Source organism: Hemitrygon akajei, chromosome 31 (genome assembly GCF_048418815.1).
Source record: "Hemitrygon akajei chromosome 31, sHemAka1.3, whole genome shotgun sequence".
In the NCBI taxonomy this organism is placed as follows: Eukaryota; Metazoa; Chordata; class Chondrichthyes; order Myliobatiformes; family Dasyatidae; genus Hemitrygon; species Hemitrygon akajei.
The window spans coordinates 41,397,500-41,421,443 of record NC_133154.1 but is presented as its reverse complement, the minus strand read 5'-3'; the positions used below and the strand labels follow the sequence as shown (position 1 = coordinate 41,421,443).

Here is a 23,944-nt window from a genome sequence, read left to right as displayed (position 1 = left end):
GGAAGTTTCGTTCACTGACATTTTAGTGTGGCTTTGAGTCCTCCCTTCCTTCTTTCTGTTCTTACAGCCAGGACGATGTACCTTCGTCCACTTAAATGTGCCATACCTGCATCCTTGAGAGTTAATTCTACCAAGTCCTTCAGAAGATTGTGAAATTGAAAATTTGTTAAGACAATTCAAAAGTATATGTTGCCTAAAGGAAAATGACCAGCTGCAGATTGCAGTGAGAGTAGTTCAGAAGTACATAAAGAAGTTTTGTAAACCTCCTGCAAAGCATTGCCACTTTTCACCAGTGCCAACAGGGTGTGCAGGAGAGGAGAGAAGGGGAGTGAAAGAGAGAAAGAAGCAAGGAAGAGAGGGTGGTGTAATGAGAGGGGGAGAGGGGGAGAGGGGGGAGGGAGGGGGAGAAGGAGAGGGAGAGGGAGAGGGAGCAAGAGTTTATTATCACATGCCGGTGATAATAATCCAGATTCTGATTCTGAGAGGGGCGAGTTAATGAGCGATAGAGAGAGTGGAAGGAATAAAGATGCTGAGTCAAGATTATTGCCATATGCACCAATATGTGTGCACAGGTGGAATGATAACTTTACACACAGCAGCATCACAGACACACAGATAAACAGCATTCATAAGAAAAGCATAAATTGGACATAAAAGGAAGTGAGGATGAGGAGCAAGAGCGATATAGAGAGAGACAGAGGGATACAACACAAAGAGTGGGAGAGACGGACAGACACAGGAAGAGGCGGAGGTTGAAAAGGAGTCAGAAAATGATTGAGAGAGAGGAAGTGAAAGAGAGAACTAGAATGAGAATTATCTCTATGATCACTGTCTTATGTAATGCGAAATATGTTGTGTTGCAGCAACAGTACAGTGCAAAGACTTAAACATTATTATAGAACGTAAAACGCTACAGCACAGTAGGGACTTTTCTGCCCGGAATGTTGTACCCTCATTTTAACCTAGTCCACAATCAATCTAACCTTTCTGTCACACACAGCCCAAACCCCCCATTTCATTTTCAACCATGTGCCCCTGATGTAGCTGTCTCTACCACCACCCATATAAGCATATAACAATTACAGCACGGAAACAGGCCATCTCGGCTGAACGTGTCTGTGCCTGACAGGGTGTTCCAGGAATCCACTGTAAAAAACTTACTTCTAGCATCTCCCTTAAACTTTCCTCCTCTGGTATTGGCCACTGCTGGCCTGGGCAAAAGGGCTTGGCTTTCCACACTATAATCTTGAATGCCTCTGTCAAGTCAGCACTCACCCTTCTTCGTTCAAGGAGAAAAAGTCCTAGCCCGCTCCACATTGCGTCAAAAGACTATAAATGACAGAATAACAAATAAATAAACAAACAAGCAAATAAATACATAAATAATTAGTGCATAATGAGGAATAACAAGGGAGGCCTTCGTGAATTCATGGACTATTCAGAAAACTGATAGCAGATGTTGTTCCTAAAATGTGATCATGAGACAAGAGCATGTCCTGGATGGTGAGGGTCTTTAAAGGTGAATGGTGCCTTCTTGAGGCCCCACCTCTTGAGAATGTCCTCAGTGGTGGGAAAGGTTTTGCTCAAGGTAAACTGCAGCTCGGACAGATCAGGATTAAACTGCAAACTCTTTCCAGCATTTTCTATTTTTATGTGGGGGGGGGGGGCGCCGGGAGGTGTGGTTGTGGCACAGTAGCATAGTAGCAGTGTTGCCCGTTTACAGCCGCCCAAGGTAGAGGCATCAGGGTCGGTGCCCTCCACTGAGGTGGTGTGGCACAGCATCCAAGCTCTCCCCCACCCAGTGTTCGCTTGACAGAAGACAAGCCATATTGTCAAGAAGATAAAATCTGCAGATGCTGGAGATCTGAGCAACACACACAAAATGCTGGAGGAACTCGGGAGGTCAGGTAGCATCTACGGGAAAAAAAAGTATCCCCATCCTGCTGAAGGGTTTCAGCCTGAAACATCAACTGTACAGATTGCTGCGACATTCGAGAACTCAGAGGCTTGGACTTCATTCTGCATTTTACTGATATTGTATATGTATCTTGTACTGTGTGTGACTGTTGGTTCTGTGTTTTGTACCTTGACCCTGGAGCAATACAGTTTCATATTGCTGTATTCATGGGTATTCATATACAATTGAACAAACTTGCTAGTGTAACACTATTACAGTACGACAACAGGGTTCAATTCTGCTGCTGTTTCTACTTACTCGGTGTGTAACCATCAGGCCAGGAATAACCCTTCCAAAACGGGCTCTTTCATCCAAACCAAAGCTGTTGAGGGGTGGTTACTGTCTGGCCTATGTAGTACCATATTTGCTCGATCTGGTGATGCTCTCTACCCCTGGCAGTCGGTGATAGGACTGATGGTTACACACCCAGTAAGCAGCATTTTCAGGATTCATCTGTGGTATAGACATAGCACATACTCTTACCCAAATCTATTCCCAGTCCATCATGACTGCAATAAGAAACTTCGCCCTGACCCTCACGAAGCAGTTTCAGAGCTGGGGGTCGATGCAGTCTGTTGGTAGGAAGGTTGGTACCATCCATCAGAGCAGGTGCAATGGCCACTCCTGTCTACGGGCAGTGCATTCCTGTGCTCCCTTCACACTACAATTCAGGGTATAGACTGCGGTGGCAACACAGCTTCTGAATATTGTTATGACCTCAGCCCCCTCCTTTGGGAGAATCGCCAGAGAGAGAAAGCCTTACGGTCTGGAATGTGGATTGGCCGCTCAACAAGACAAAAGCCTCAGACATAGCCATTGTCTTGGGAGACACCTTTGTGGGATAAGGAATTGGCCTACGTGCAAAATCTCAGGGCAATGTGAGATGGGTGATGGGGGAAGGATTGCCTCGCCCCCCACCCTGATTGACATCTACAATCCTGCCAGTCCAGATATAAAGGGGGACTGCCGAGGCGGGGTCTCAGACGCACCAAGGAAACACACGAAGGAGAAACGCTAGAAATCCTGCGACAGCGTTTTAATAGCTACAGCCGGTGGTGGGGTTCGTGTGCGTCCTTCCCTTGCCTGGGATTGGCGACTTCACCACGGAAGATGGCCTAGCTACAGGGGAAGCCACAGATGAGAGTCCATTCCCCCAACGAGACTTCCGACTACCTCCTACAGGTTGGAAAACCTGTCGGGTAAATGCTTCATGCTCTCTGTCTTTCTAACAAAAGTGCACCAACGCGACACTTCCGCCGGCAACTAAGTGAAACTGCCGTGATCTAAAAGACTTTTAGATATCCAGCGAACGATATAAAATCTACATAACCCCTAGACGACGATCGAGCTTGTGTTTTGAATGATTATTATTACACCGGTGTTTTAGATTGAGTTTTGACGATGTATATGATCTGAATGTTTTGTATTAACCATACGTTTGTGCCCCTTTTTGAATAAAACGTTTGAAAATAGTAGCATCCGGCTTCGGTACATCCATCTATCTTTGCTGGAAAACCACCCGGTTACTGGGGAACGTAACAAGTGGGTTGCTCGTCCCGGATTTGAAACCAAAGGGGAGGGTCAGTAAGTAAGTAGTAAGTAAGTCAGTCAGTAAGTCCAAACTTAAATCTGGTTATGCAGGTAGCCAGACAGGAAACCAGCAAAGATGGATGTGGATGAATTTATGAGAAACCCGACGGTAGAGGCGCTAGGGAAGGCTACAAAATCAGACTTGGTAAATTTGGCGCAGGCGTTAGACCTCACAGCAGTGAAGCCAGCAATGAAAAAGCAGGAAGTGCGAAGGGTCATAAATCAGTATTACATTGAAAAGGAGGTGTTTGCAGCTGAGGATTTGGAAAATGTCCCCGAAAAGAGATTAGCGAGTGGGACAGATCAGGTAGAGTTGGAGAAAGCAAGGTTGGACCATGATCTTAAAGTAAAGCAGCTAGAAGCAGCTGAAAAGGCTGCGGAACGAGCTGCAAAGGAAAAGGCTGAGGAAAGGGAGCAGGTGTTCAAACTAAAGGAATTAGAGATGAAAGGGGGTCATGAGCTCCAGCTAAAGCAGCTAGAAGCAGAAGAGAAAGAGAAACAAAGGAGCCATGAATTGGAGCTGGACAGGCGAAAGCAAGAGCGAAGAGCTCAAGGGGAAGAGAGGGAGGAGGGGTTTGATTTTAATCGGGCGTTGAGGTTGGTCCCCCCGTTCGAGGAGACGGATGTTGATAGTTATTTCTTGCTTTTTGAGAAGGTGGCAGTGAATCAGAAGTGGCCCAGAGAGCAGTGGGTGGCGTTGTTACAAAGTGTGTTACGAGGGAAAGCACAGCGGGTATATGCCGCGCTGCCCCCAGAAAGGGAAGGGAATTATGATCAAGTAAAGGAGGCCATTCTCCGAGGTTACGAGTTAGTACCTGAGGCGTATAGACAAAGGTTCCGAAATTTAAGGAATCAAACATATACCGAGCTAGCCCATGAGAAGGGTGTGCTCTTGGATCGCTGGTGCACCGCGGAAAAGGTGGCCGAGAATTATGGGCGTATCAGGGAGTTATTTTTGATTGAGGAATTTAAAGGTTGTGTTCCGGAGGAGATCCGAATGTATTTAAATGAGAGGACGAATCAGTCCATCTCAGAGATGGCTAGGTTCGCAGATGAATATGCCCTAACCCACAAGACAGTTTTCCTCGCCAAAAAGTTACCAGAGAGACCATGGGAACGGTAGAGAAAGTCCGCCGGCTGAGGCGGAAATCCCGCTGGGAGCTAGTGGTAAAATTGAGGAGAGGCAAGACGGCAGGAGAGGTCCTGGTGTGACCTGTTTTAATTGTGGAAAGGTGGGTCATATTGCATCTAAATGCTTTGCTCCAAGAAAGGAGCCAGAGAGAGGGAAAGCAGCGATTCCTATCGGGTGTGCAGTGGTAATCAGAAAATCGGCAAGAGTGTCCCAGGGGAGCAGAGAGCGCGAGGGTTCGGAGATTTATGTGTCACGGAACCGTGTCTGTGAGGAAGGGGGACCCGCCTATCTCCGTACGGATTTGGAGAGACACGGGGGCGGAGCTATCATTAATTAGCCGTAACGTATTACAATTCGGACCTCCGACGGGCGAGGTAGCCCTGAGAGGAATAGGAAAAGGGACAGAAAGGGTGTCTTTGCGTAGGGTCATTTTGGATTGTGAGCTGGTGTATGGATCAGTTGAAATGGGGGTGCCATCAGAATTCCCGAGAACTGATGTGGATGTCCTCCTTGGAAACGATTTAGCAGGAGAAAGAGTTTGGCCGTCCATGACTATGACCCGCCGACCGGTGCGTGTTGAGGCCCCGCCCATAGAGTCCCGGAGCTATCCCGCATGCGCGGACACTCGCAGCCTGTCGAGAGCGGCAGCAGAGAACGGGAGCAGTTTAAAATCGACTCCGACGTTTTTACCGACACTGTGCCACGAGGGTTTCGAGGGCGGTAGAACGAGGAATAGTAACGTAAAAGGGGGTAAGGGAGAGAAGGTAGATCCTCCCTTAGCGAAGAGAAAGGTCCTAGAGGTAGGAAATAAAGATGAGAAACAGATAAAGCTGTTAAAATGTCCAGGGTTGGACATGGATGATCTGTCTGGTTTGGCAGGACTGTTTGAAGAAGTTGAAAATTCTAAAGATGTTCCCGATAATGAAATGAGGGCAGTCCTAGATGAAAAGGATGCCATTACCTTGAAGAAGTCTGCTGGGTTAGCAGATGGGGTTTTTCAGCCCGCGGGGTTGAGTTTACTCTGGAAGTGAGTTGCCCAGAGAGTAACTGGGAGGATCAGGGGAATTTAGAATTTGAAAAGGGTACGGGTATTGAAAGCCTGGAAGAGGCCAATGCCCCTTTTGAGTGTGTCCAAGATGGGGATGCACGTAGTCCTGAACCTAGTCACGGAGCTCAGAAAGTCTGAGGTATTTGACTCAGCTGGACGAGACGGTCGTCCTTTTGGAGCAGATAGACTTGGTTCGGGAAAGAAAGGGTTAACCTTGGGGGGTGCGAGTTCCCCGAGGGTTGTGCTGAGGGGAGTGATCAGAGTTAATGTGGAGTTTACGAATGGAGAGGTAACTGTTATGGGGGAGAACGGTAAATCTGTAGTTCCCAACTCGAATGAAAAAAGGTTAAAGTCTAGATGGATGCCTGCGCATCGAGTACAGGCTGATTTGGAATGTAAAGGTGCCTCACACGCTATTGTTATTCAAGAGAGCGCCGCGAGGAAGCCGAAATTTAAATGCGGCCGGAGGAAAAGGTTCGCACTGAAACACATCAGCCTGTATGGTCTTGGGAAAAGGGTTAACTACCTGGGCGGAAATTCCCCTGATGGACTAGGTTGGGGACGGGGAGTTAAGAGAATAACCCTTGTGGGAAGGAAAGGCGGGAGAGTACCTCGCCAAATTACTCACGTTCCCCACGGGGGGACTCACCGGGAAAAGGTGATGGGTAATAGAAATGCCATTTTTAAACAGCAACGCCGGTTGTACGGATTCGCGCCAAAGTCTGTGAAAAATAAAGACAACCCCTTTGGAGACCTGCCGGTGAAATAACACGACCGAAACGATTAGTATTTGTATAAACTTTTGTAGATGCACCTAAGCTAAGATCACCCCTCCTTAGTTATGTTGCTGAAGAAAATAAATAAGGTGGTTATTAAGCTGAAGTTTGATGCTACCAGACTTTAGTACGGCACGTGAGGTTAAGATATTAAAGAAAGGGGCACTGTACTTGTTACCTGTTTAGATAATGACTTGAACGTATCATGGTAGTACTCTGTGAAGAGAAAAGCTTGTGTAGTATGTAGATTTAAAAAAAGTACTGTACCAACCTGTTTTTAACCGCTGGTAAAAAACCTGCTATGACCTCAGCCCCCTCCTTTGGGAGAATCGCCAGAGAGAGAGAGCCTTACGGTCTGGAATGTGGATTGGCAGCTCAACAAGACAAAAGCCTCAGACATAGCCATTGTCTTGGGAGACACCTTTGTGGGATAAGGAATTGGCCTACGTGCAAAATCTCAGGGCAATGTGAGATGGGTGATGGGGGAAGGATTGCCTCGCCCCCCACCCTGATTGACATCTACAACCCTGCCAGTCCAGATATAAAGGGGGACTGCTGAGGCGGGGTCTCAGACGCACCAAGGAAACACACGAAGGAGAAACGCTAGAAATCCTGCGACAGCGTTTTAATAGCTACAGCCGGTGGTGGGGTTCGTGTGCGTCCTTCCCTTGCCTGGGATTGGCGACTTCACCACGGAAGACGGCCTAGCTACAGGGGAAGCCACAGATGAGAGTCCATTCCCCCAACGAGACTTCCGACTACCTCCTACAGGTTGGAAAACCTGTCGGGTAAATGCTTCATGCTCTCTGTCTTTCTAACAAAAGTGCACCAACGCGACACTTCCGCCGGCAACTAAGTGAAACTGCCGTGATCTAAAAGACTTTTAGATATCCAGCGAACGATATAAAATCTACATTACCCCTAGACGACGATCGAGCTTGTGTTTTGAATGATTATTATTACACCGGTGTTTTAGATTGAGTTTTGACGATGTATATGATTTGAATGTTTGTATTAACCATACGTTTGTGCCCCTTTTTGAATAAAACGTTTGAAAATAGTAGCATCCGGCTTCGGTACATCCATCTATCTTTGCTGGAAAACCACCCGGTTACTGAGGAACGTAACAATATGTGGACCTTTTAGAACACAACCATCATCGTGACTGATTGTGTTAGTGTCAGGATGCTGTTCTGTACGTTGGCAAACTATCTGAAACATGTCACCGCGTAAGCTTGCAAGCAAAAGTTCAATTAGTCAATCCTTGTAATCAAGGCTCTTCTGGCCACTGGCTCCCTGGTCTGGTGGCACTGCTAGCATGACGTGCAATGCACATGGACCCACATCGGCTTCCCTTGCTCCTTTAGAGCTGTTTACAGTAGTAGCTAGTGGTACTTGAAACAGATCTTCTCAATGGGGCTGAAGGCAGCTCTTTCATTGGTAAGCTCTCAGCTGTACCCAGTCTCCCAGCCGTTAACCCTGTGGCCAGACATGACCTGGGCTTCAACTACCTGTTCATGGAAACCCTTAAGAGCTTGAGTTAGTGCTGTGTGATACGGTGATGTGCTTTCACTCATAGTATCTATCTGTTTAAATCAAAAAGGGAGAGGCAACTGGCAAACATATGGGATGTCCCAATACTATCTCATGCAGAGATAGGCCTGTTCCCCATGTGGTTTGGAGTGCAGTGATTTGTCATGAGTCAGTGGGAGTGTGCCTGGCCAGATAAGTGTGTCTCATTGCACAAATTAGCTAACCTGCTTTTCAGAGCCCTCTTCTGTCCCAGTCGATTGTGGGTGGTAAAGACAGGAGAAATGGCACTCACATTGGTTCTCAAATCCTATTTAACTTTACCTATAAAGTGAGGGCAATTGTCACGAGATTTTCTCAGGGATCTTAACCCTAGGTATAAATTCTTATAATACAACAGGTACAGCATTATTTCTCTGGGATTGATAAGCTTCTACCCCTGGAGATAAAAGCATAATTATAACCCATACATTTAGGTAACAGCATAAAATCCACTTGGAGATGTACAAATAGATTCCAGGGGAGGGCCTTCTGCAGATACTGGCCGTGTCTTTTGAGGTTGTGTCTTTGGCAAATCATATAATTTGCTGCTACTTTTCTCACTATGGTCGAGAATCTCTCATTTTCGATTATACCCGAATATCCTTTATATTCTTGCGCATAGTGTGCTTTAGTCTATAAAGTCTTTCAGCCTCTGATGCCTCACGCTGTAATTGGGCTAGTTCAACAGTAGTTCATGGGTAACACTGAGGCAGGTCCTGAAGAAGGGTCTTGGCTCAAAACCTCAGTTCTTTATTCATAGCAGTCTGACCTGTTGTGCTCTTCCAGCATTTTGTATGTGTTACAGTACAAGTTAAATAACATTCAAGTTGTATAGGACAGCTGTTGTATATATTTTTAAAACAACATGCATAATATCACCCAGAGGATATAGTGGAGCAGCCCAAGAAGTCTCAAGTATTGTCCCTGCTGTAACGAGAACAAAGTCAACAGAGAGACTTTGAAGCTTGTGGATACAGGAGTGTTTTATTTAACAAAAACTAGCAGCAGGTACCATATTGAGACACTCTTGGAGGAAGAGGCCTCCCGACCCAATATTACATGGCATTTTTTTATGCTAAAGATCAAAGGTCACAGCAGGACAATTCTGCATTTACAATGTATCTACAGTGCTTCCTTTCAATTACATATAGTTTTCGAACCCTTCCTTCTTTGCACCCACACTCCAGACACACAAAGTGTATATTGATCAGCATTGTCTGGTTTGCAATCAACTCCAGTGCACAGCTCTAGGAAAACTATTGTTCAGGGCTGCATTTTAAATCCAATCTACAATCCGTGTTCATATTTGAAGATTAGTTGCTCTATACCCTAACTCCAGAATTCACCTTAGCGGTCCCTCCTGGACAAAGATAAATCTGTTCCAGAAAGGCCAAAATTTAAGGAGGATCTAATCAAACAGGACAGCAAAAGTGTCCCGTGCTTCGGAATCCCTTCCCTAGTTACCCTACGTGCATTTGCATCTGAGCTTTCATCCCTAATGACTATCTACAAGACTCCCGCCCTGGAAATTTGACCAAGTCTATAAAATGCAGCTTCATCATCTGTACGCCTGTTGCCTCCTTCCCTGCTGGCTGATTACAGTTTGATCTCATTCTTTATCTTCACCCCTTCGTGTATCAGGCATACAGGCAACACTTCACACTCCATGTCATGCCAAAGGATTGTCAGAATCATGATGACTAGTCTCTCAGACCTCTCATCGAGGAGTCGATGGGGTGGTCTCTGTTTGGATGTGTCATGGTCCTGGCTGGCATTTCCCACCTTTCCCCTCTCCTCCCTAATTGGTCCTTAATCCCCACACTTGATTCCCAATCTTCCCCAATTCCTCTCAATCACCAGCACCTGGTTTCCATTAGCCACCCGAGGATAAGACTCCGACAGCTCCGGTCAGCCCTTGCCAGATTGTTGGTCGACTCTCAGAGAGAGAGAGAGAGGAACCTTGCTCCAAGTCTTCAACCCCCTATCTCTCCGTAAACCAAGTCTCCCAGGTCCTGACTCAGCCTGGTCCCGATTCTACACTCGCTACGGAGATTCTGCCTCCTGATCCTGCCTCCGCGTTGGAGTCCTGCACTTGGGTTCGTCTTCCTGCCATGTCTGTGTCACAGGATGGGTGCAAGGATCTCACCCTGGTGGCAGCCCCTCCAGATGCGACAGTCGATCACTGGCCCCACCACTGAAAGGGCCCAGCTGTGTGCAATTTCTTTTCTTTCGTGGTCTGGCATGCTATTGAAATTGTGGAACCTGATGTCTCTGCTGTAACTCCCGTCTATTTTTCCCCAAATGTTTTTTCTGTTCTACGTGATAATTATCTGCCTTCAGCAGCTGGAGGTCCAGTTACCATTATAATTAACATGCTATTCACAGCTTGCTGTCACACTCTCTCAGTATCCTCTGTTTTCGTGTTTGCTTCCATCAGCTGGGGTCAGGTCTGATGCAGCCGGTTGGTGCTCACCGCTTGGGTTCTCTGCAATGACACTGTTACCGGGTACATTGATCTCTCGCCCAGTCTGCGAGGGCGCCAAGAAGGTGGGTCATACGGTTTAACCTGAGTCCAATGTTTTCACTGGCTGCCTCACCTGGACTGTGCACCCACACAGGCATCATTCATCTGGGGCACCACCCATGGTTCTGTCCATTAGGAAGTGAAACCTGTCTTTTCAGCCAGCTCCCCTACCGTGACCTGGTCACCTGGCTGTGGGAGGACCATCTTCCCTCCCTCTGGCTCTCTCTGATCCACAGAATGTTGCTGCTGCTTTGCTCGATCCCTCAGTGTGTTACCCTGGTTACAGCAGTGCTTCCCATCTCCATGTAATCTTACTAAGTCGGCATTTGTAGTTTCTTCCTCTACACTTGTAATTTCTGTAGCTTCTTGTTCTTCTGCTGTCCCCCTGTACTGATACCTGCCCAATCGTTCCTTTTCAGCTCCTTACTCTCCCCGCTATGGTGAGCCTTTACTTTAATCACTGCTACCTCCTCAGGCAGCTGTACTACTTCTTACAGCTCCTGACCGTGCTTGGCCCCAAGCCTTGGGACCTCCTGACATGATTCCCACACGTCACCCTGACTCTCCTCCCTGCTTGGGGCTGCGGTCTCTCTGTGGGCCATGTTAGTTGCTTTGCAGGTCACACATGTTCGCTGTCCCTGTCTTGTTCATGTTATTTTTCCTTTTGCTGAGCTTTACTCAGTGTGCCTATCCCCACGATAGCACCTTCACTCTTTGGGCGCACCCAGAAATCTACAGGAAGCTGCACTCCCTCAATCTCAAGTTCCTGGGTCTGACTTCTGTCCGCCCTCCTTGTGTCATCTCCTGCACTGGTAATGTAAATCGTGTCTCTGGCCATGGGCAGAGGTAGATCAGTTATTGATACTGATGACCCTGCGTCCACTAACATCTCACATTGCCGGCCCCTAATAACTCTCGTGTACATCAGTGGATGGCCACCACTGGCAATAGAAGTTGTTGTCGGCCGTCTGTCTGACCTCACCAGCTCCATAGCCCAATCAGCAGCCAAATCGGAATGCTGTGGCCTCTGCCTGCTTTGGTGAGCGATTCTCACTCCCTCCTCTCTTTTCAGGACACTACCTCTAGCCATCATCTCCTCTACCCTCCCATGTCTATTCCAGCAGTTCCTTCCTTCGCGCCCCAGTTGCTGACACACAAAACAAGTCTTGGTGTAACCACATCAGCTACATCCACTACAGCCACTCACTGACTTCTCTTTGCCCTCCTCTGGTCTCTCTCACTGGCCTATGATGCTCTTGATCCCACTGCTATCCCTAAACCTAAAACTTCCTGGTGGGCTGAGTTCAGGTTTTCCTTCAGCTGTACATGCACACGTCACACTACTTCTATATCCATTAGCTCATTTCTCCACCATTTTTGCGCTACCTCGTGATCCTGTAGTCATTGACCCAAAGAGATCCTAGTTGTGAGTGTAAATTTCAAAAGCACTCACCCACTGAGGTCCATCGCTGGGTCATGAAGGTGTCCCAGACGTTGTAAGGTGAACGGAGTCTCTGGAAAGACATTGGAGCTAGTGGATACATAAATGTTGTACTTCTATTCAATAAAATTGAGCAGCGGGCATCACATTGTAACACTTTGGAGGAGGAGGCCTCTTGACCCAATATTACATGACATTTTTATATGCTAAAGACCAAAGGTAACAGCAAGACAATTACATAGTTACAATGCATCTACAATGCTTCCATTGAATTACATATAGTTTTCAAAGACTTTCTTCTTCACACCCACACTCCAGACACCCAAAGTGAATGTTAATAAGATCACAAAACTATAAGACCATAAGAGGTAGGAGCAGAATTAGGCCATTTGGCCCAACTGAGTCTGCTCCACCATTTCAGTGTGGCTGATTCAATTTTCCTCTCACCCACAATCTCTTGCCTTCTCCCTGTATTCCTTCATGCTTTGACCAATCAAGAATCTATCAACTTCTGCCTTAAATATACGTAAAGACTTGGCCGCCACAGCTGCCTGTGGCAAAGAATTCCACAGATTCACCACTCTCTGGCTTAAGAAATCCTTCCTCATCTCTGTTCGAAAAGGATTCCCCTCTATTCTGAGGCTGTGTTCTCTGGTCTTAGGTTCTCCCACCATAGGAAACATCCTTTCCAAATCTACTCTATCAAGTCCTGTCACCATTCAATAAGTTTCAATGTGGTCACTCTCGTTCTTCTGATTTCTGGTGATACAGGCCCAGAGTCATCCAACGCTCTTCATGTGACAAGCCACTCAATCCTGGAATCATTTTTGTGAACTTCCTCTGAACCCTCTCCAGTTTCAGCCCATCCTTTCTAAAACAACGGGCCCAAACCTGCTCACAATACTCCAAGTGAGGCCTCTCCGCTGCTCTATTAAGTTTCAACATTACATCCTCGCTTTTATATTCTAGCCCTCTTCAACAGAATGCTAACATTACATTTACCTTCCTCACCACTGACTCAACTTGAAAATTAACCTTTAGGGAATCCTGCATGAGAACTTCCAAGTCGCTTTGTATCTCAGTTTTTCATATTTTTTCTCTCCATTAGGAAAATAGTCAACCCTTTCATTTCTTCCAACAAAGTGCATGACCGCACACTTCCCAACACTGTATTCCATCTGCCATTTCTGTCTAAGTCCTTCTGTAGCCTCTCTACTTCCTCATACTACCTGCCCCTCCACCTATCTTCATATCACCTGCAAATTTTGCAACGAAGCCACTGACAAGAATCAGTCCCAACACAGACCCCTGTGGAACACCACTAGACACCAGCAGCCAGTTAGAAAAGGCTCCCTTTATTCCCACTCTTTGCCTCCTATCAGTCACTGCTTTATCAAAGCTAGAATAATTCCTGTAGCACCATGGGCTTGTAGCTTGTTAAGCAGCCTCATGTGTGACACCGTGTCAAAGGCCTTCTGAAAATCCAAGTACATGACAAAAAAAAACAATTCCCTCTTTGTCTATTCTTCTCACTATTTTTTCAAAGAATTCCAAAAGATTTGTCAGGTGTTACGGATTCAGCAACAATAAATAAATAAGTGAGGCAGGGGTTTTTATAACAAATAAAACATTTATTAAACACTGAAAAACAAACCCCCAAAAGTAAACAAATCACTAACGTAACCGGAAATCAGCTGCTGTGCGGCTGCTTAAACAGTTCTTAAAGCGATAAGGCTTAAAAATAGTTCTTAAAGCGATGTTGTAAAAACAGTTCTTCAAAGTAATACCGCAAAAGTTCAAAATGCTTGCAGTCCATTAAAGGAGAGACTTTTTAGAAGATTTAAATTCTCTTTCACGTCGTGTCGCTACAGCTCCCAGTTGAGCTATACTTTTCCCACGGAGAATTTATGAAGATGGAAATGAAATGGCTTAATGGCACTGACCTTTCCTTGACAAAACTGTACCCAAACCCTTTCTGCTATTCACAGGGGTTAACATAGGGACAGCCAACGAATTCCTTCCGAATGAGGATCAAACAAGGTCGAACCTGTTTCACCGTCGAAATCCACTTTCCTCGATCTTTTAGCTCCCGAACTCCGATCTTCACTCTCCACTGACTTTTAACTGGCAGTATTATAAAGAAACTGCCGGCAATGACCTTTTAAACTTTAGGCATTAAATAAAACTCCATCTTTCAACTAAACTGTGTCATAATATTGAACCACGCAGTGGCATGAAGTCAAAATGGCAAATCCAGCCATGAACTGCCCCTCCTCACAGGGAGGGGTCCTCCTTTTATACCCTGTAAAAAAAACCTGTCACATGACCTCTACTGGCGGGAAAATGACGTCACTCCACTATCACAAGACCACTACCTTAAGTCCAGTATAGCTTCAACACCACTGTCACGTGTCACGGGTACGTAACACAGGCAAGAATTTCCCTTGAGGAAACCATGTTGACTATGGCCTATTTTATTATGTGCCTCCAAGCACCCTCATCCTTAGTAATCGACTTCAACATTTTCCCAACAACTAAGATCAGACTAATTGGCCTATAATTTCCTTTCTTCTGCCTGTCTCCCTCCTTGAAGGGTGGAGTGACATTTGCAATTTCCCAGTCTTCCAGAACCATTCCAGAATCTAGTGATTATTGAAAGATCATTACCTGTGCCTCTACTTTCTCTTCAGCCACCTCTTTCAGAACCCTGGGGTGTTAACCATCTAATCAAGGAGACTTATCCACCTTCAGATCTTTAAATAACCCTAGAACTTTCTTTCTAGTAATGGTAACTTCACACACTTCATGACCCCTGACACATGGAACTTCCACCATACCATTAGTGTCTTCCACAGTGAAGACTGATGCAAAATACTTATTCAGTTCATCCACTATATTGTTGTCTCCCACAAGTAGCTCTCCAGCACTGATTTCCAATGGTCTAATATCTACTCTCTCCTCTCTTTTACACTTTATGTATCTGAAGAAACTTTTGGTATCTCTTTGATATTTTTGGTTAGCTTACTTTTGTAATCCATGTTTACATTCTTAATGTCTCTTTTAATTGCCTTCTGTTGGTTTTGAAAAGCTTCCCAATCCTCTAAATTCCCACTAATTTTTCCGCTATTATATGCCCTCTCTATGGATTTTATGTTGGCTTTAGCTTTGACTTCTCTTGTTAGCCATAGTTGTACCATCTTTCCTTTAAAATACTTCTTCCTCTTTGGGATGTATATATCCTGTGTCTTCTGAATTGCTTCCAGAAATTCCAGCCATTACTGATCTGCCATCATCCCTGCCAGTGTTCTTTTCCAGTCAATTCCAGCCAACTCCTCTCTCCTGCCTTTGTAACTCCCTTTACTCCACTGTGATAATGATACATCTGACTTTAGCTTGTCCTTCTCAAATTTCAGTGTGAATTCAATCATATTATGATCACTATTAATCAGCATTGGCTGGTTTGCAATCAACGTCCAGTGCACAGCTCCAGGAAAACTATTATTCAGAGCTGCATTCTAGATTCAATCTACAACCTGTGTTCATGTCTGAAGATTGGATGCTGGTGAAGTAAATATGTGACCCTAACAGTTCCCATTCCCCTTCACAGCTTTCATCCTTTGATGTTGCAACATTATGAAACACTCACAATTTCACCCAAAGGTTAAACTACATTTATTATCAAAGTATATAAACTATACAAACCTGAGATTCATTTTTATCTCGTCTCATCTCACAAAAGTAACAGTAGACAACACATTTTCCTTAACCTTGGTTGCAACTCATGTACAATAACATTTATTAAGATGGGTGTTCCTGCTTCTGGGACTAATCCAGAATATTTTAAAATATATTCTGCGGGTGTTCTACATATTAACCTAATTGAATTTTGTGCACCACTGTGTATCTTATGCCAATGCGAGAGAAATATTTTCTAGCCTCCTGAGAGATCAGTTCAGGATACATTTAAATCAACCCGTTGCTCATCCCCCACCGCCCCCCCTCCACCTCCGGCCTCCGCTACAGCTATTGCAGATCTCCAGCTGAGGCAGGCACTAGCTGACAGTAGCTTCACCAATCGCTCAGGAGGTGCCATTTGTCAGGGACTTTATTCAAACCTGGGGTGCAGCAAGTGACAAATATGTAATTCATCCACAGATTCTGATGCTAATTGTTTTAAACACTGAGTTAGACAGTCTGCTTCCACAAACAAGAGAAGATCTGCAGATGCTGGAAATCTGAGCAACACATGCAAAATGCTGGAGGAACTCAACAGGCCAGGCAGCATCTATGGAAGAGAGTACAGTCGATGTTTTGGGCTGGTTGGTGGAGAGGAGAGAGAATCACCGGGTGATAGGTGAAATCTGAAGGAGGAAGGATAAAGTAAAGAGCTGGGAAGTTGATTGGTGAAGGAGATAGAAGGACATGGAAGAAAGAAAAGCGGGGAGGAGCACCAGAGGGAAGGAGATAAGGTGAGAGAGGGGAAGGGGGTGGTGGGGGACATTACTGAAAGTTTGAGAAATCATTGCTCATGCTATGAAGTTGGAGGCTAGGCAAATGGAATATAAGGTGTTTCTGTCCTAAATCCTCGGCTGCTCCTGCGTCGGCAAAGGACTGATTCTGCTGCTAGAACACAAACTTCCTCCTGAGAGAATAGTAAATGTACATCAACACCTTCATCACTAACAGGAAAGCCACAACAGTGGCTTTCTCACATTTACCTTTCTCTAGCAACATATGTGCAGACACTCACTTAGTCCATTCCAACCACTCCTCAACAAAACTTCATGCTTCCTGGTCCATAACACACAAAGATGCACACTACCGGAGTCCTGGGAAAGGTCCGGGACAGGTGACTTTCACACTACCGGAGTCCTGGGAAAGGTCCGGGACAGGTGACTTTCACACTACCGGAGTCCTGGGAAAGGTCCGGGACAGGTGACTTTCACACTACCGGAGTCCTGGGAAAGGTCCGGGACAGGTGACTTTCACACTACCGGAGTCCTGGGAAAGGCCCGGGACAGGTGACTTTCACACTACCGGAGTCCTGGGAAAGGTCCGGGACAGGTGACTTTCACACTACCGGAGTCCTGGGAAAGGCCCGGGACAGGTGACTTTCACACTACCGTCCATGCGCACGCATTCAAGGCACTCACTCATACTTTGGAAATAGGTATTTTAAACCACACACTTTCAGTGTGGGATCCACCCCAGTCTGAGGCATTTGCAGAATACTACCCGGTTCAAAATACCCTCTTTGTGTGTCTGTGGGATACAACCAGGTTCAAAGTACTGTCTTTGTGTGACTGTGGGATACAACCCAGTTTGAAGTACCCTCTTTGTGTATCTGCAGGGTCCAACCTAGTTTGAAGTACAGTACCCTCTTTGTGTGACTGAGGATACAACCCAGTTTGATGTACCCTCTTTGTGTGACTGTATGATATAACCCAGTTTGAAGTACAGTACCCTCTTTGTGTGTCTGTGGGATACAACCCAGTTTGAAGTACCCTCTTTGTGTACCTGTGGGATATAACCCGGTTTGAAGTACCGTCTTTGATTTTTACTGTTGTGGTTTTCCTGTTAGTGATGAAGGTATTGATGTACATTTACTATTCTCTCAGGAGGAAGTTTGTGTTCTAACAGCAGAATCAGTCCTTTGCTGACGCAGGAGCAGCCGAGGGTTTAGGACAGATTTAGCATTTTTTGTTGAACGTCAACTTGATCTCACGCCATTTAACAAACACTCCACAGCTATTTGAGGTGAGGGTGTGGATGAAATTGGAAATGAAGCTCCCCCACAAGAACAGCCTTCCACGGAGGGAGTGTGGTGGTGTCGGTGTGCCTGACATGCTTCCAAGGGCATTCAGCTTTGGAAGGCTGAAAAAGAGAGATTCTCAGTAGGGTGGCGAAACAGCCTGCTGCGGATGTGGAGGGTGGGGGGTGGCGAGCTAGATCTGACTCTCAGTGCTCGCAAAGAAACCCCTGCGAGCTTGAAATAGCCAACAGGAGGAGGAGGAGGGTCACATGGTCCAAACTGGGACACCACAAACCACATCAAGAGATGAGACATCAGTAGCAGCAAGCGATGGTATCCACAAAAGGATTTCTTAGTTGAGTTGGAGATTTAATCAGTTTTTTGCGGGAAGCAAGCAATGATCTCATGGACCAAGAAATTTTCCGATACCGTTGAGGTCAATCTTCACACACTTCACTGACTCAGGTGGAAATCTGTACACTAATCAGCGTCCCTCAGTCCCCCTCTCTCAGGGGGAGATATGTACACTGACTGGTGTCTCTCAGTCCCTCTCTCTCAGGGGGAGATATGTACACTGACTGGTGTCTCTCAGTCCCTCGTTCTCAACGGTAACAAGACCCTGCTGGGAACTATATACAGACCTTCAAACGGTAGTAAAGATGTGTTCTGCAAATTACAATGGGAGATAGAAAATAGATGCCAAAAGGGTGATATATTACAATAGTCAAGGGGTATTTCACTATGCAGGTAGATTGGGAATATCATGTTGGTGCTGGATCCCAGGAGGGGGAATTTCTAGAATGCCTACAAGATGGCTTTTTAAAGTAGCTCATGGTTGAGCCCACTAGGGGATGAACTATTCTGCATTGGGTGTTGTGCAATGAACCAGGATTGATTAGAGAGCTTAAGGTAAAGGAACTCTTCGGGTGAGATGAGGTGAGGGCCTCCATTGGTCAGAGTTGACCATGGATATTGGGTGCTAGCTGTCTAGATATGCAAGCCCGGGCAGGACGATTATGAGACAAAGCTGTTGCCCATGTAGAAGCTCCCCCTCTCCACACATCTGCAAACCCAAAGGAACGGCAGAGACCGATACAGTTTGATAGCAGCAGTGTCACAGGAATTGCCTGTCAACATAAAACTCAATGTAGGACTGCCTTAGGGACTCCAGCTCTGGAGTTTTCCTTCGGGGTTTACTCCTGAAGCCTTCCCCATGAGTGGGTACAGCCGCAAGGCAGCGGAGATTTGAGATCAGAGCATTCCCTCTCCTAAATGAGCTGCCAAACACGGCTGATGAGTCCCATCTGTCCGAAATGACTGGTTTTAAGGTGTCAATAATCTGCCTTTGCCCCTTCTCCTGTCAGTAGAAACGGCTCCGCAGGGCTTAGTAGCTAAGCCACATGTGAAGTCCAGGAGCTGGACTTGGTTGTCAGAGGCTATTAGAGGCAGATGCCATTGGGAGCATTTAATAGGTAGTGGGAGCTTGTCCACATTATATAACAACCTTAAGGAACCCTTAGGGACAAGTGATCACAGACTTTTTCTATATTTATCATGCATTGCATTGTACTGATGCCGCAAAGTTATCAAAGTTCACGACACATGCTGATGATATTAAACCAGATTCTGAAAAGAACACTGGCAAGGATGATGGCAAAGCAACAATGGCTGGAATTTCTGAGAGTGATTCAGAAGGCTTAGGATACAGGTCCCCCCCCACCCACCCTTTACAAAGGTAGAGCGTTCCTATGAAACCTTTCTTAAGCCCAAAATGGTGTAAAGTGAAGAACCGTTAATTTATATGGGAAAAATTTTCATAAAAGCGAAAATTCTCTTTGTAATGCGCAAACAGTTTAGTAATGTAGGTCTTTCGTAAAAGAGAAGTGGTGTAAGGCGAACATTTGTAAAGTCAGGGACACCTGTATATACATCCCAAAGAGGAAGAAGTATTCTAAAGACAGGATGACAGAACCATCACTGACAAGAGAAGTCAAAGCCAACATAAAAGCCAAAGAAGGGAAGCGGGGGGGGACGTCACGTGATGACATAGGATCGAGACGCTGGAACCCAGCTCTCCCGTAAAAAGTTAATAAATTAATGTCTAAATGAAGAAAAGTTAGTCAGTACCTTCTAAAAGTTACTTATAAACTACTCCGGATTGTGTCAAGCTATGCCTGAAGGAAGGAAGATGAAGAAAACTAATACCGGGAAGACTACGCAAGTTGGAACAAGAACAAGGCCCACGTCTACCGAGGAACCGCGGTCTCAGGTACATTATACCACCGGCGATACGGAACAGGAGACTGCGGCAACATTGGCCATTCCTAAAGGAAAAGGCCATCGTGAATTGCGCAAACGCGAAGGATGGAGCATGCGCAAATGGGAGCAACAAAAACTACAAAGCCCAGCTACCACTGCAACTGAAAGTGATAGCGAATCGGAGGGACAGTCAAATGTCTCGGAAGGATCAGATGAAGGAGTTAAAAATCCTTCTAGAAATATAGAAAAAACTTTGAGGCAAATAATGTGTAAATTAGACACATTAAAAGTAATTAAAAATAATCAAAAAATACTCGAAAAAAATGACCAAAATGGAGATTATGCTTGATAAAATGACAAAGAGACAGGAAAAAATGGAAAAAAGAATTACGGACTTGGAAACTACATGGTTGAAAGAATGGACAAAATAGAAAATGAAAATACTGCTTGGGCATCAGAAAGAAAACAATTTATGGAAAAAATTGATAAGCTTGAAAATTTCAGTAGACGAAATAATATTAAAATTGTTGGACTTAAAGAAGATATAGAAGGAGAAGATCCAATAAATTTTTTTCAAAAATGGATCCCTGAAAAATTGGAAATGGAAGGAGAAACTCCAGTTGAGATTGAAAGGGCTCATAGGTCAAGACCTCGAGCTGATCAAAACCCACGATCAATTTTGATAAAATGCTTACGATACCAAGACAAAGAAAAGATCCTGAAGGCCGCTGCCCAAAGTGCCAAAAATAGAAACGGGCCATTGATGATAGCAGGGAAACCAGTTCTTTTTTATCCTGATATAAGTTACAACCTGTTGAAGAGAAAGAAGGAATTTAACCCAGTGAAAAAAGCCTTATGGGAAAAGGGTTATAAATTTACAATGCGTCATCCAGCAACACAGATAATTTTTTTGGAGGAGGGAAAATTTTTTTTTCCCGATTATCGAAAAGCGGAGGAGTTTGTACAAGAACTTCCATCTATTCGCTAACTACACATAGAGGCTTCCAAACGTAATGGATTAAAGATGAAGATAGACCCAACGAACAGAAGTGATGGACATTTATGGATATTATAGAAGAGAAAAGCAAAATTTTAGAAATACTAAATGAGAATAGTATTTTTTTTCTCTTCTTATACATATACTTTTTTGTGTTGCGGGGGGGCTGGGGAGCTTTGGATCGGTTACTGCGGGATTCACGTGTGTAATCATGGCGGTTGCCATGACCCGTACAGCAGAGGGGGGTAATGTTGTGTTTTTTTTCCACAACATTAGTAGGGGGGTATTTTGTTTTTTTCTTTATATTTTAATTTTCTTCTATCTTTTTGCCTGGATGATTGGTGGGGACACACATAGCAACATGGAGATTTTTATAAAGATTTCCCAGGATACCACGGAAGTTGAAAGATTAGGTATTATTATAGATTGGAGTAATATAATAAAAAAAAATGACTAATCTACTAAATTTTTAAAGTTTTAATGTTAATGGGTCAGTAAAAAGAAAAAGAATTTTACCATATATTAAAAAAATGAAAACAGATATAGCTTTTTTACAAGAAACTCATTTAACAGACATAGAACATCAGAAATTAAAAAGAGACTGGGTTGGAAATGTTATTGCAGCTTCATTTAATTCAAAGGCAAGAGGAGTTGCAATTTTGGTTAACAAAAATCTACCAATTAAAATACAAAACGTATTAATTGATTCGGCGGGGAGATATCTAATTATACACTGTCAAATTTTTTCAGAACTATGGACCCTTATGAACATTTATGCACCAAATGAAAATGATGTAAAATTCATACAGGAGGTCTTTTTGAATTTGGCTAACGCACATGATAAAATATTAATAGGTGGAGATTTTAATTTTTGTCTAGATCCAGTTTTAGATAGATCAACAAAGGTTGTTACAAAATCAAAAGCAGTAAAATTAACTCTATCATTGATGAAAGACTTAAATCTGATTGATATATGGAGAAGAATTAATCCAAAAGAAAGAGATTATTCATTTTATTCAAATAGACATAAAACATATTCAAGGATAGATTTTTTCCTATTATCAACGAATATTCAAGATAGAGTGAAAAATGTGGAATATAAAGCAAGAATATAGTTCCCTGAAGGTGGAGTCTCATGTAGATAGGGTGGTGAAGAAGGCTTTTGGAACGCTGGCCTTTATAAATCAGAGCATTGAGTACAGAAGTTGGGATGTAATGTTAAAATTGTACAAGGCATTGGTAAGGCCAAATTTGGAATATTGTGTACAGTTCTGGTCACCGAATTATAGGAAAGATATCAATAAATTAGAGAGAGTGCAGAGACGATTTACTAGGATGTTACCAGGGTTTCAGCACTTAAGTTACAGAGAAAGGTTGAACAAGTTAGGTCTCTATTCATTGGAGCGTAGAAGGTTGAGGGGGGATTTGATCGAGGTATTTAAAATGTTGAGAGGGATAGATAGAGTTGACGTGAATAGGCTGTTTCCATTGAGAGTAGGGGAGATTCAAACGAGAGGACATGATTTGAGAGTTAGGGGGCAAAAGTTTAAGGGAAACACGAGGGGGTATTTCTTTACTCAGAGAGTGATAGCTGTGTGGAATGAGCTTCCTGTAGAAGTAGTAGAGGCCAGTTCAGTTGTGTCATTTAAGGTAAAATTGGATAGGTATATGGATAGGAAAGGAGTGGAGGGTTATGGGCTGAGTGCGGGTAGGTGGGACTAGGTGAGATTAAGAGTTCGGCACGGACTAGGAGGGCCGGAATGGCCTGTTTCCGTGCTGTGATTGTTATATGGTTATATGGTTATATGGTTAATATTGTCAGATCATTCTCCTTTAATAATGACAATGATAATGGTAGATAAAGAGGAATCAGTTTATAGGTGGAGATTTAATTCAATATTATTAAAACGTCAAGACTTTTGTGATTTTATGAAAAAACAGATTCAGTTCTTTTTAGATATAAATTCACATTCAGTTGATGATAAATTTATAGTGTGGAAAGCAATGAAGGCATACTTGAGAGGTCAGATAATAAGTTATACTTCTAAAATTAAGAAGGAATATATGATAGAAATAGATCAATTGGAAAAAGAGATTACAAAATTAGAAAAAGAATCCCAAAGAAATATGACAGAAGAAAAACGAAGACAACTTATTAACAAGAAGTTACAATATAATACGCTCCAAACATATCGAACAGAAAAAGCAATTATGAGAACTAAACAAAGATATTATGAACTAGGTGAAAGATCACATAAAGTTCTTGCATGGCAGCTAAAAACAGATCAGACTTCTAAAACAATAAATGCAATTCGAACAAGAGTAAATAAAATTACTTATAAACCTTTAGAAATTAATGAAGCTTTTAAGAATTTTTACTCTGAGTTGTACAAATCAGAATCACAAAATGACAATGTCAAGATAGAAAGGTTTCTATCACAAATAACTCTTCCAAAATTAAATATGGAAGAACAGAAGGGATTAGATATGCCTTTTACATTGAAAGAGGTCGAAGAAGCCCTAGGATCACTTCAAAGTAATAAATCTCAAGGAGAAGATGGTTTTCCACCTGAATTCTATAAAAAGTTTAAAGATTTATTAATTTCTCCTCTTATGGAGTTAATACACCAAGCGGAAAGAACGCATAAACTTCCAGAATCTTTTTCGACAGCCATTTTAATAGTATTGCCAAAAAAAGATAGAGATCCTTTAAAGCCATCATCATATAGACCGATTTCTTTATTAAATACTGATTATAAAATAATAGCAAAAATCTTATCTAATAGATTATCTAAATGCTTACCAAAATTAGTACATATGGATCAAACAGGATTTATTAAAAATAGACAATCAGCAGATAATGTAACTCGCTTATTTAGTATAATTCATTTAGCAC

The 23,944-nt window shown here is 43.8% G+C and overlaps 1 protein-coding gene across 3 annotated transcripts in view; it reads left to right on the top strand.

Moving 5' to 3' along the window:
- The first annotated feature begins 5,330 nt into the window (after positions 1-5,330).
- Positions 5,331-23,944, top strand: part of LOC140719283 (perforin-1-like) — a 40,049-nt gene continuing 21,435 nt past the window's right edge. Inside the window, exons 1-2 of one of the 3 annotated variants that reach the window (XM_073033803.1) lie at positions 5,331-7,291; positions 10,513-10,622. Coding sequence is in view for 1 of the 3 variants with exons in the window: in XM_073033801.1 (XP_072889902.1) it covers positions 7,230-7,291 (62 nt within the window). In the remaining 2 variants the exon portion in view is untranslated. The remainder of the gene's footprint in view (positions 7,292-10,512; positions 10,623-23,944) is intronic. The other 2 variants (XM_073033801.1, XM_073033805.1) reach the window with 2 other exon arrangements.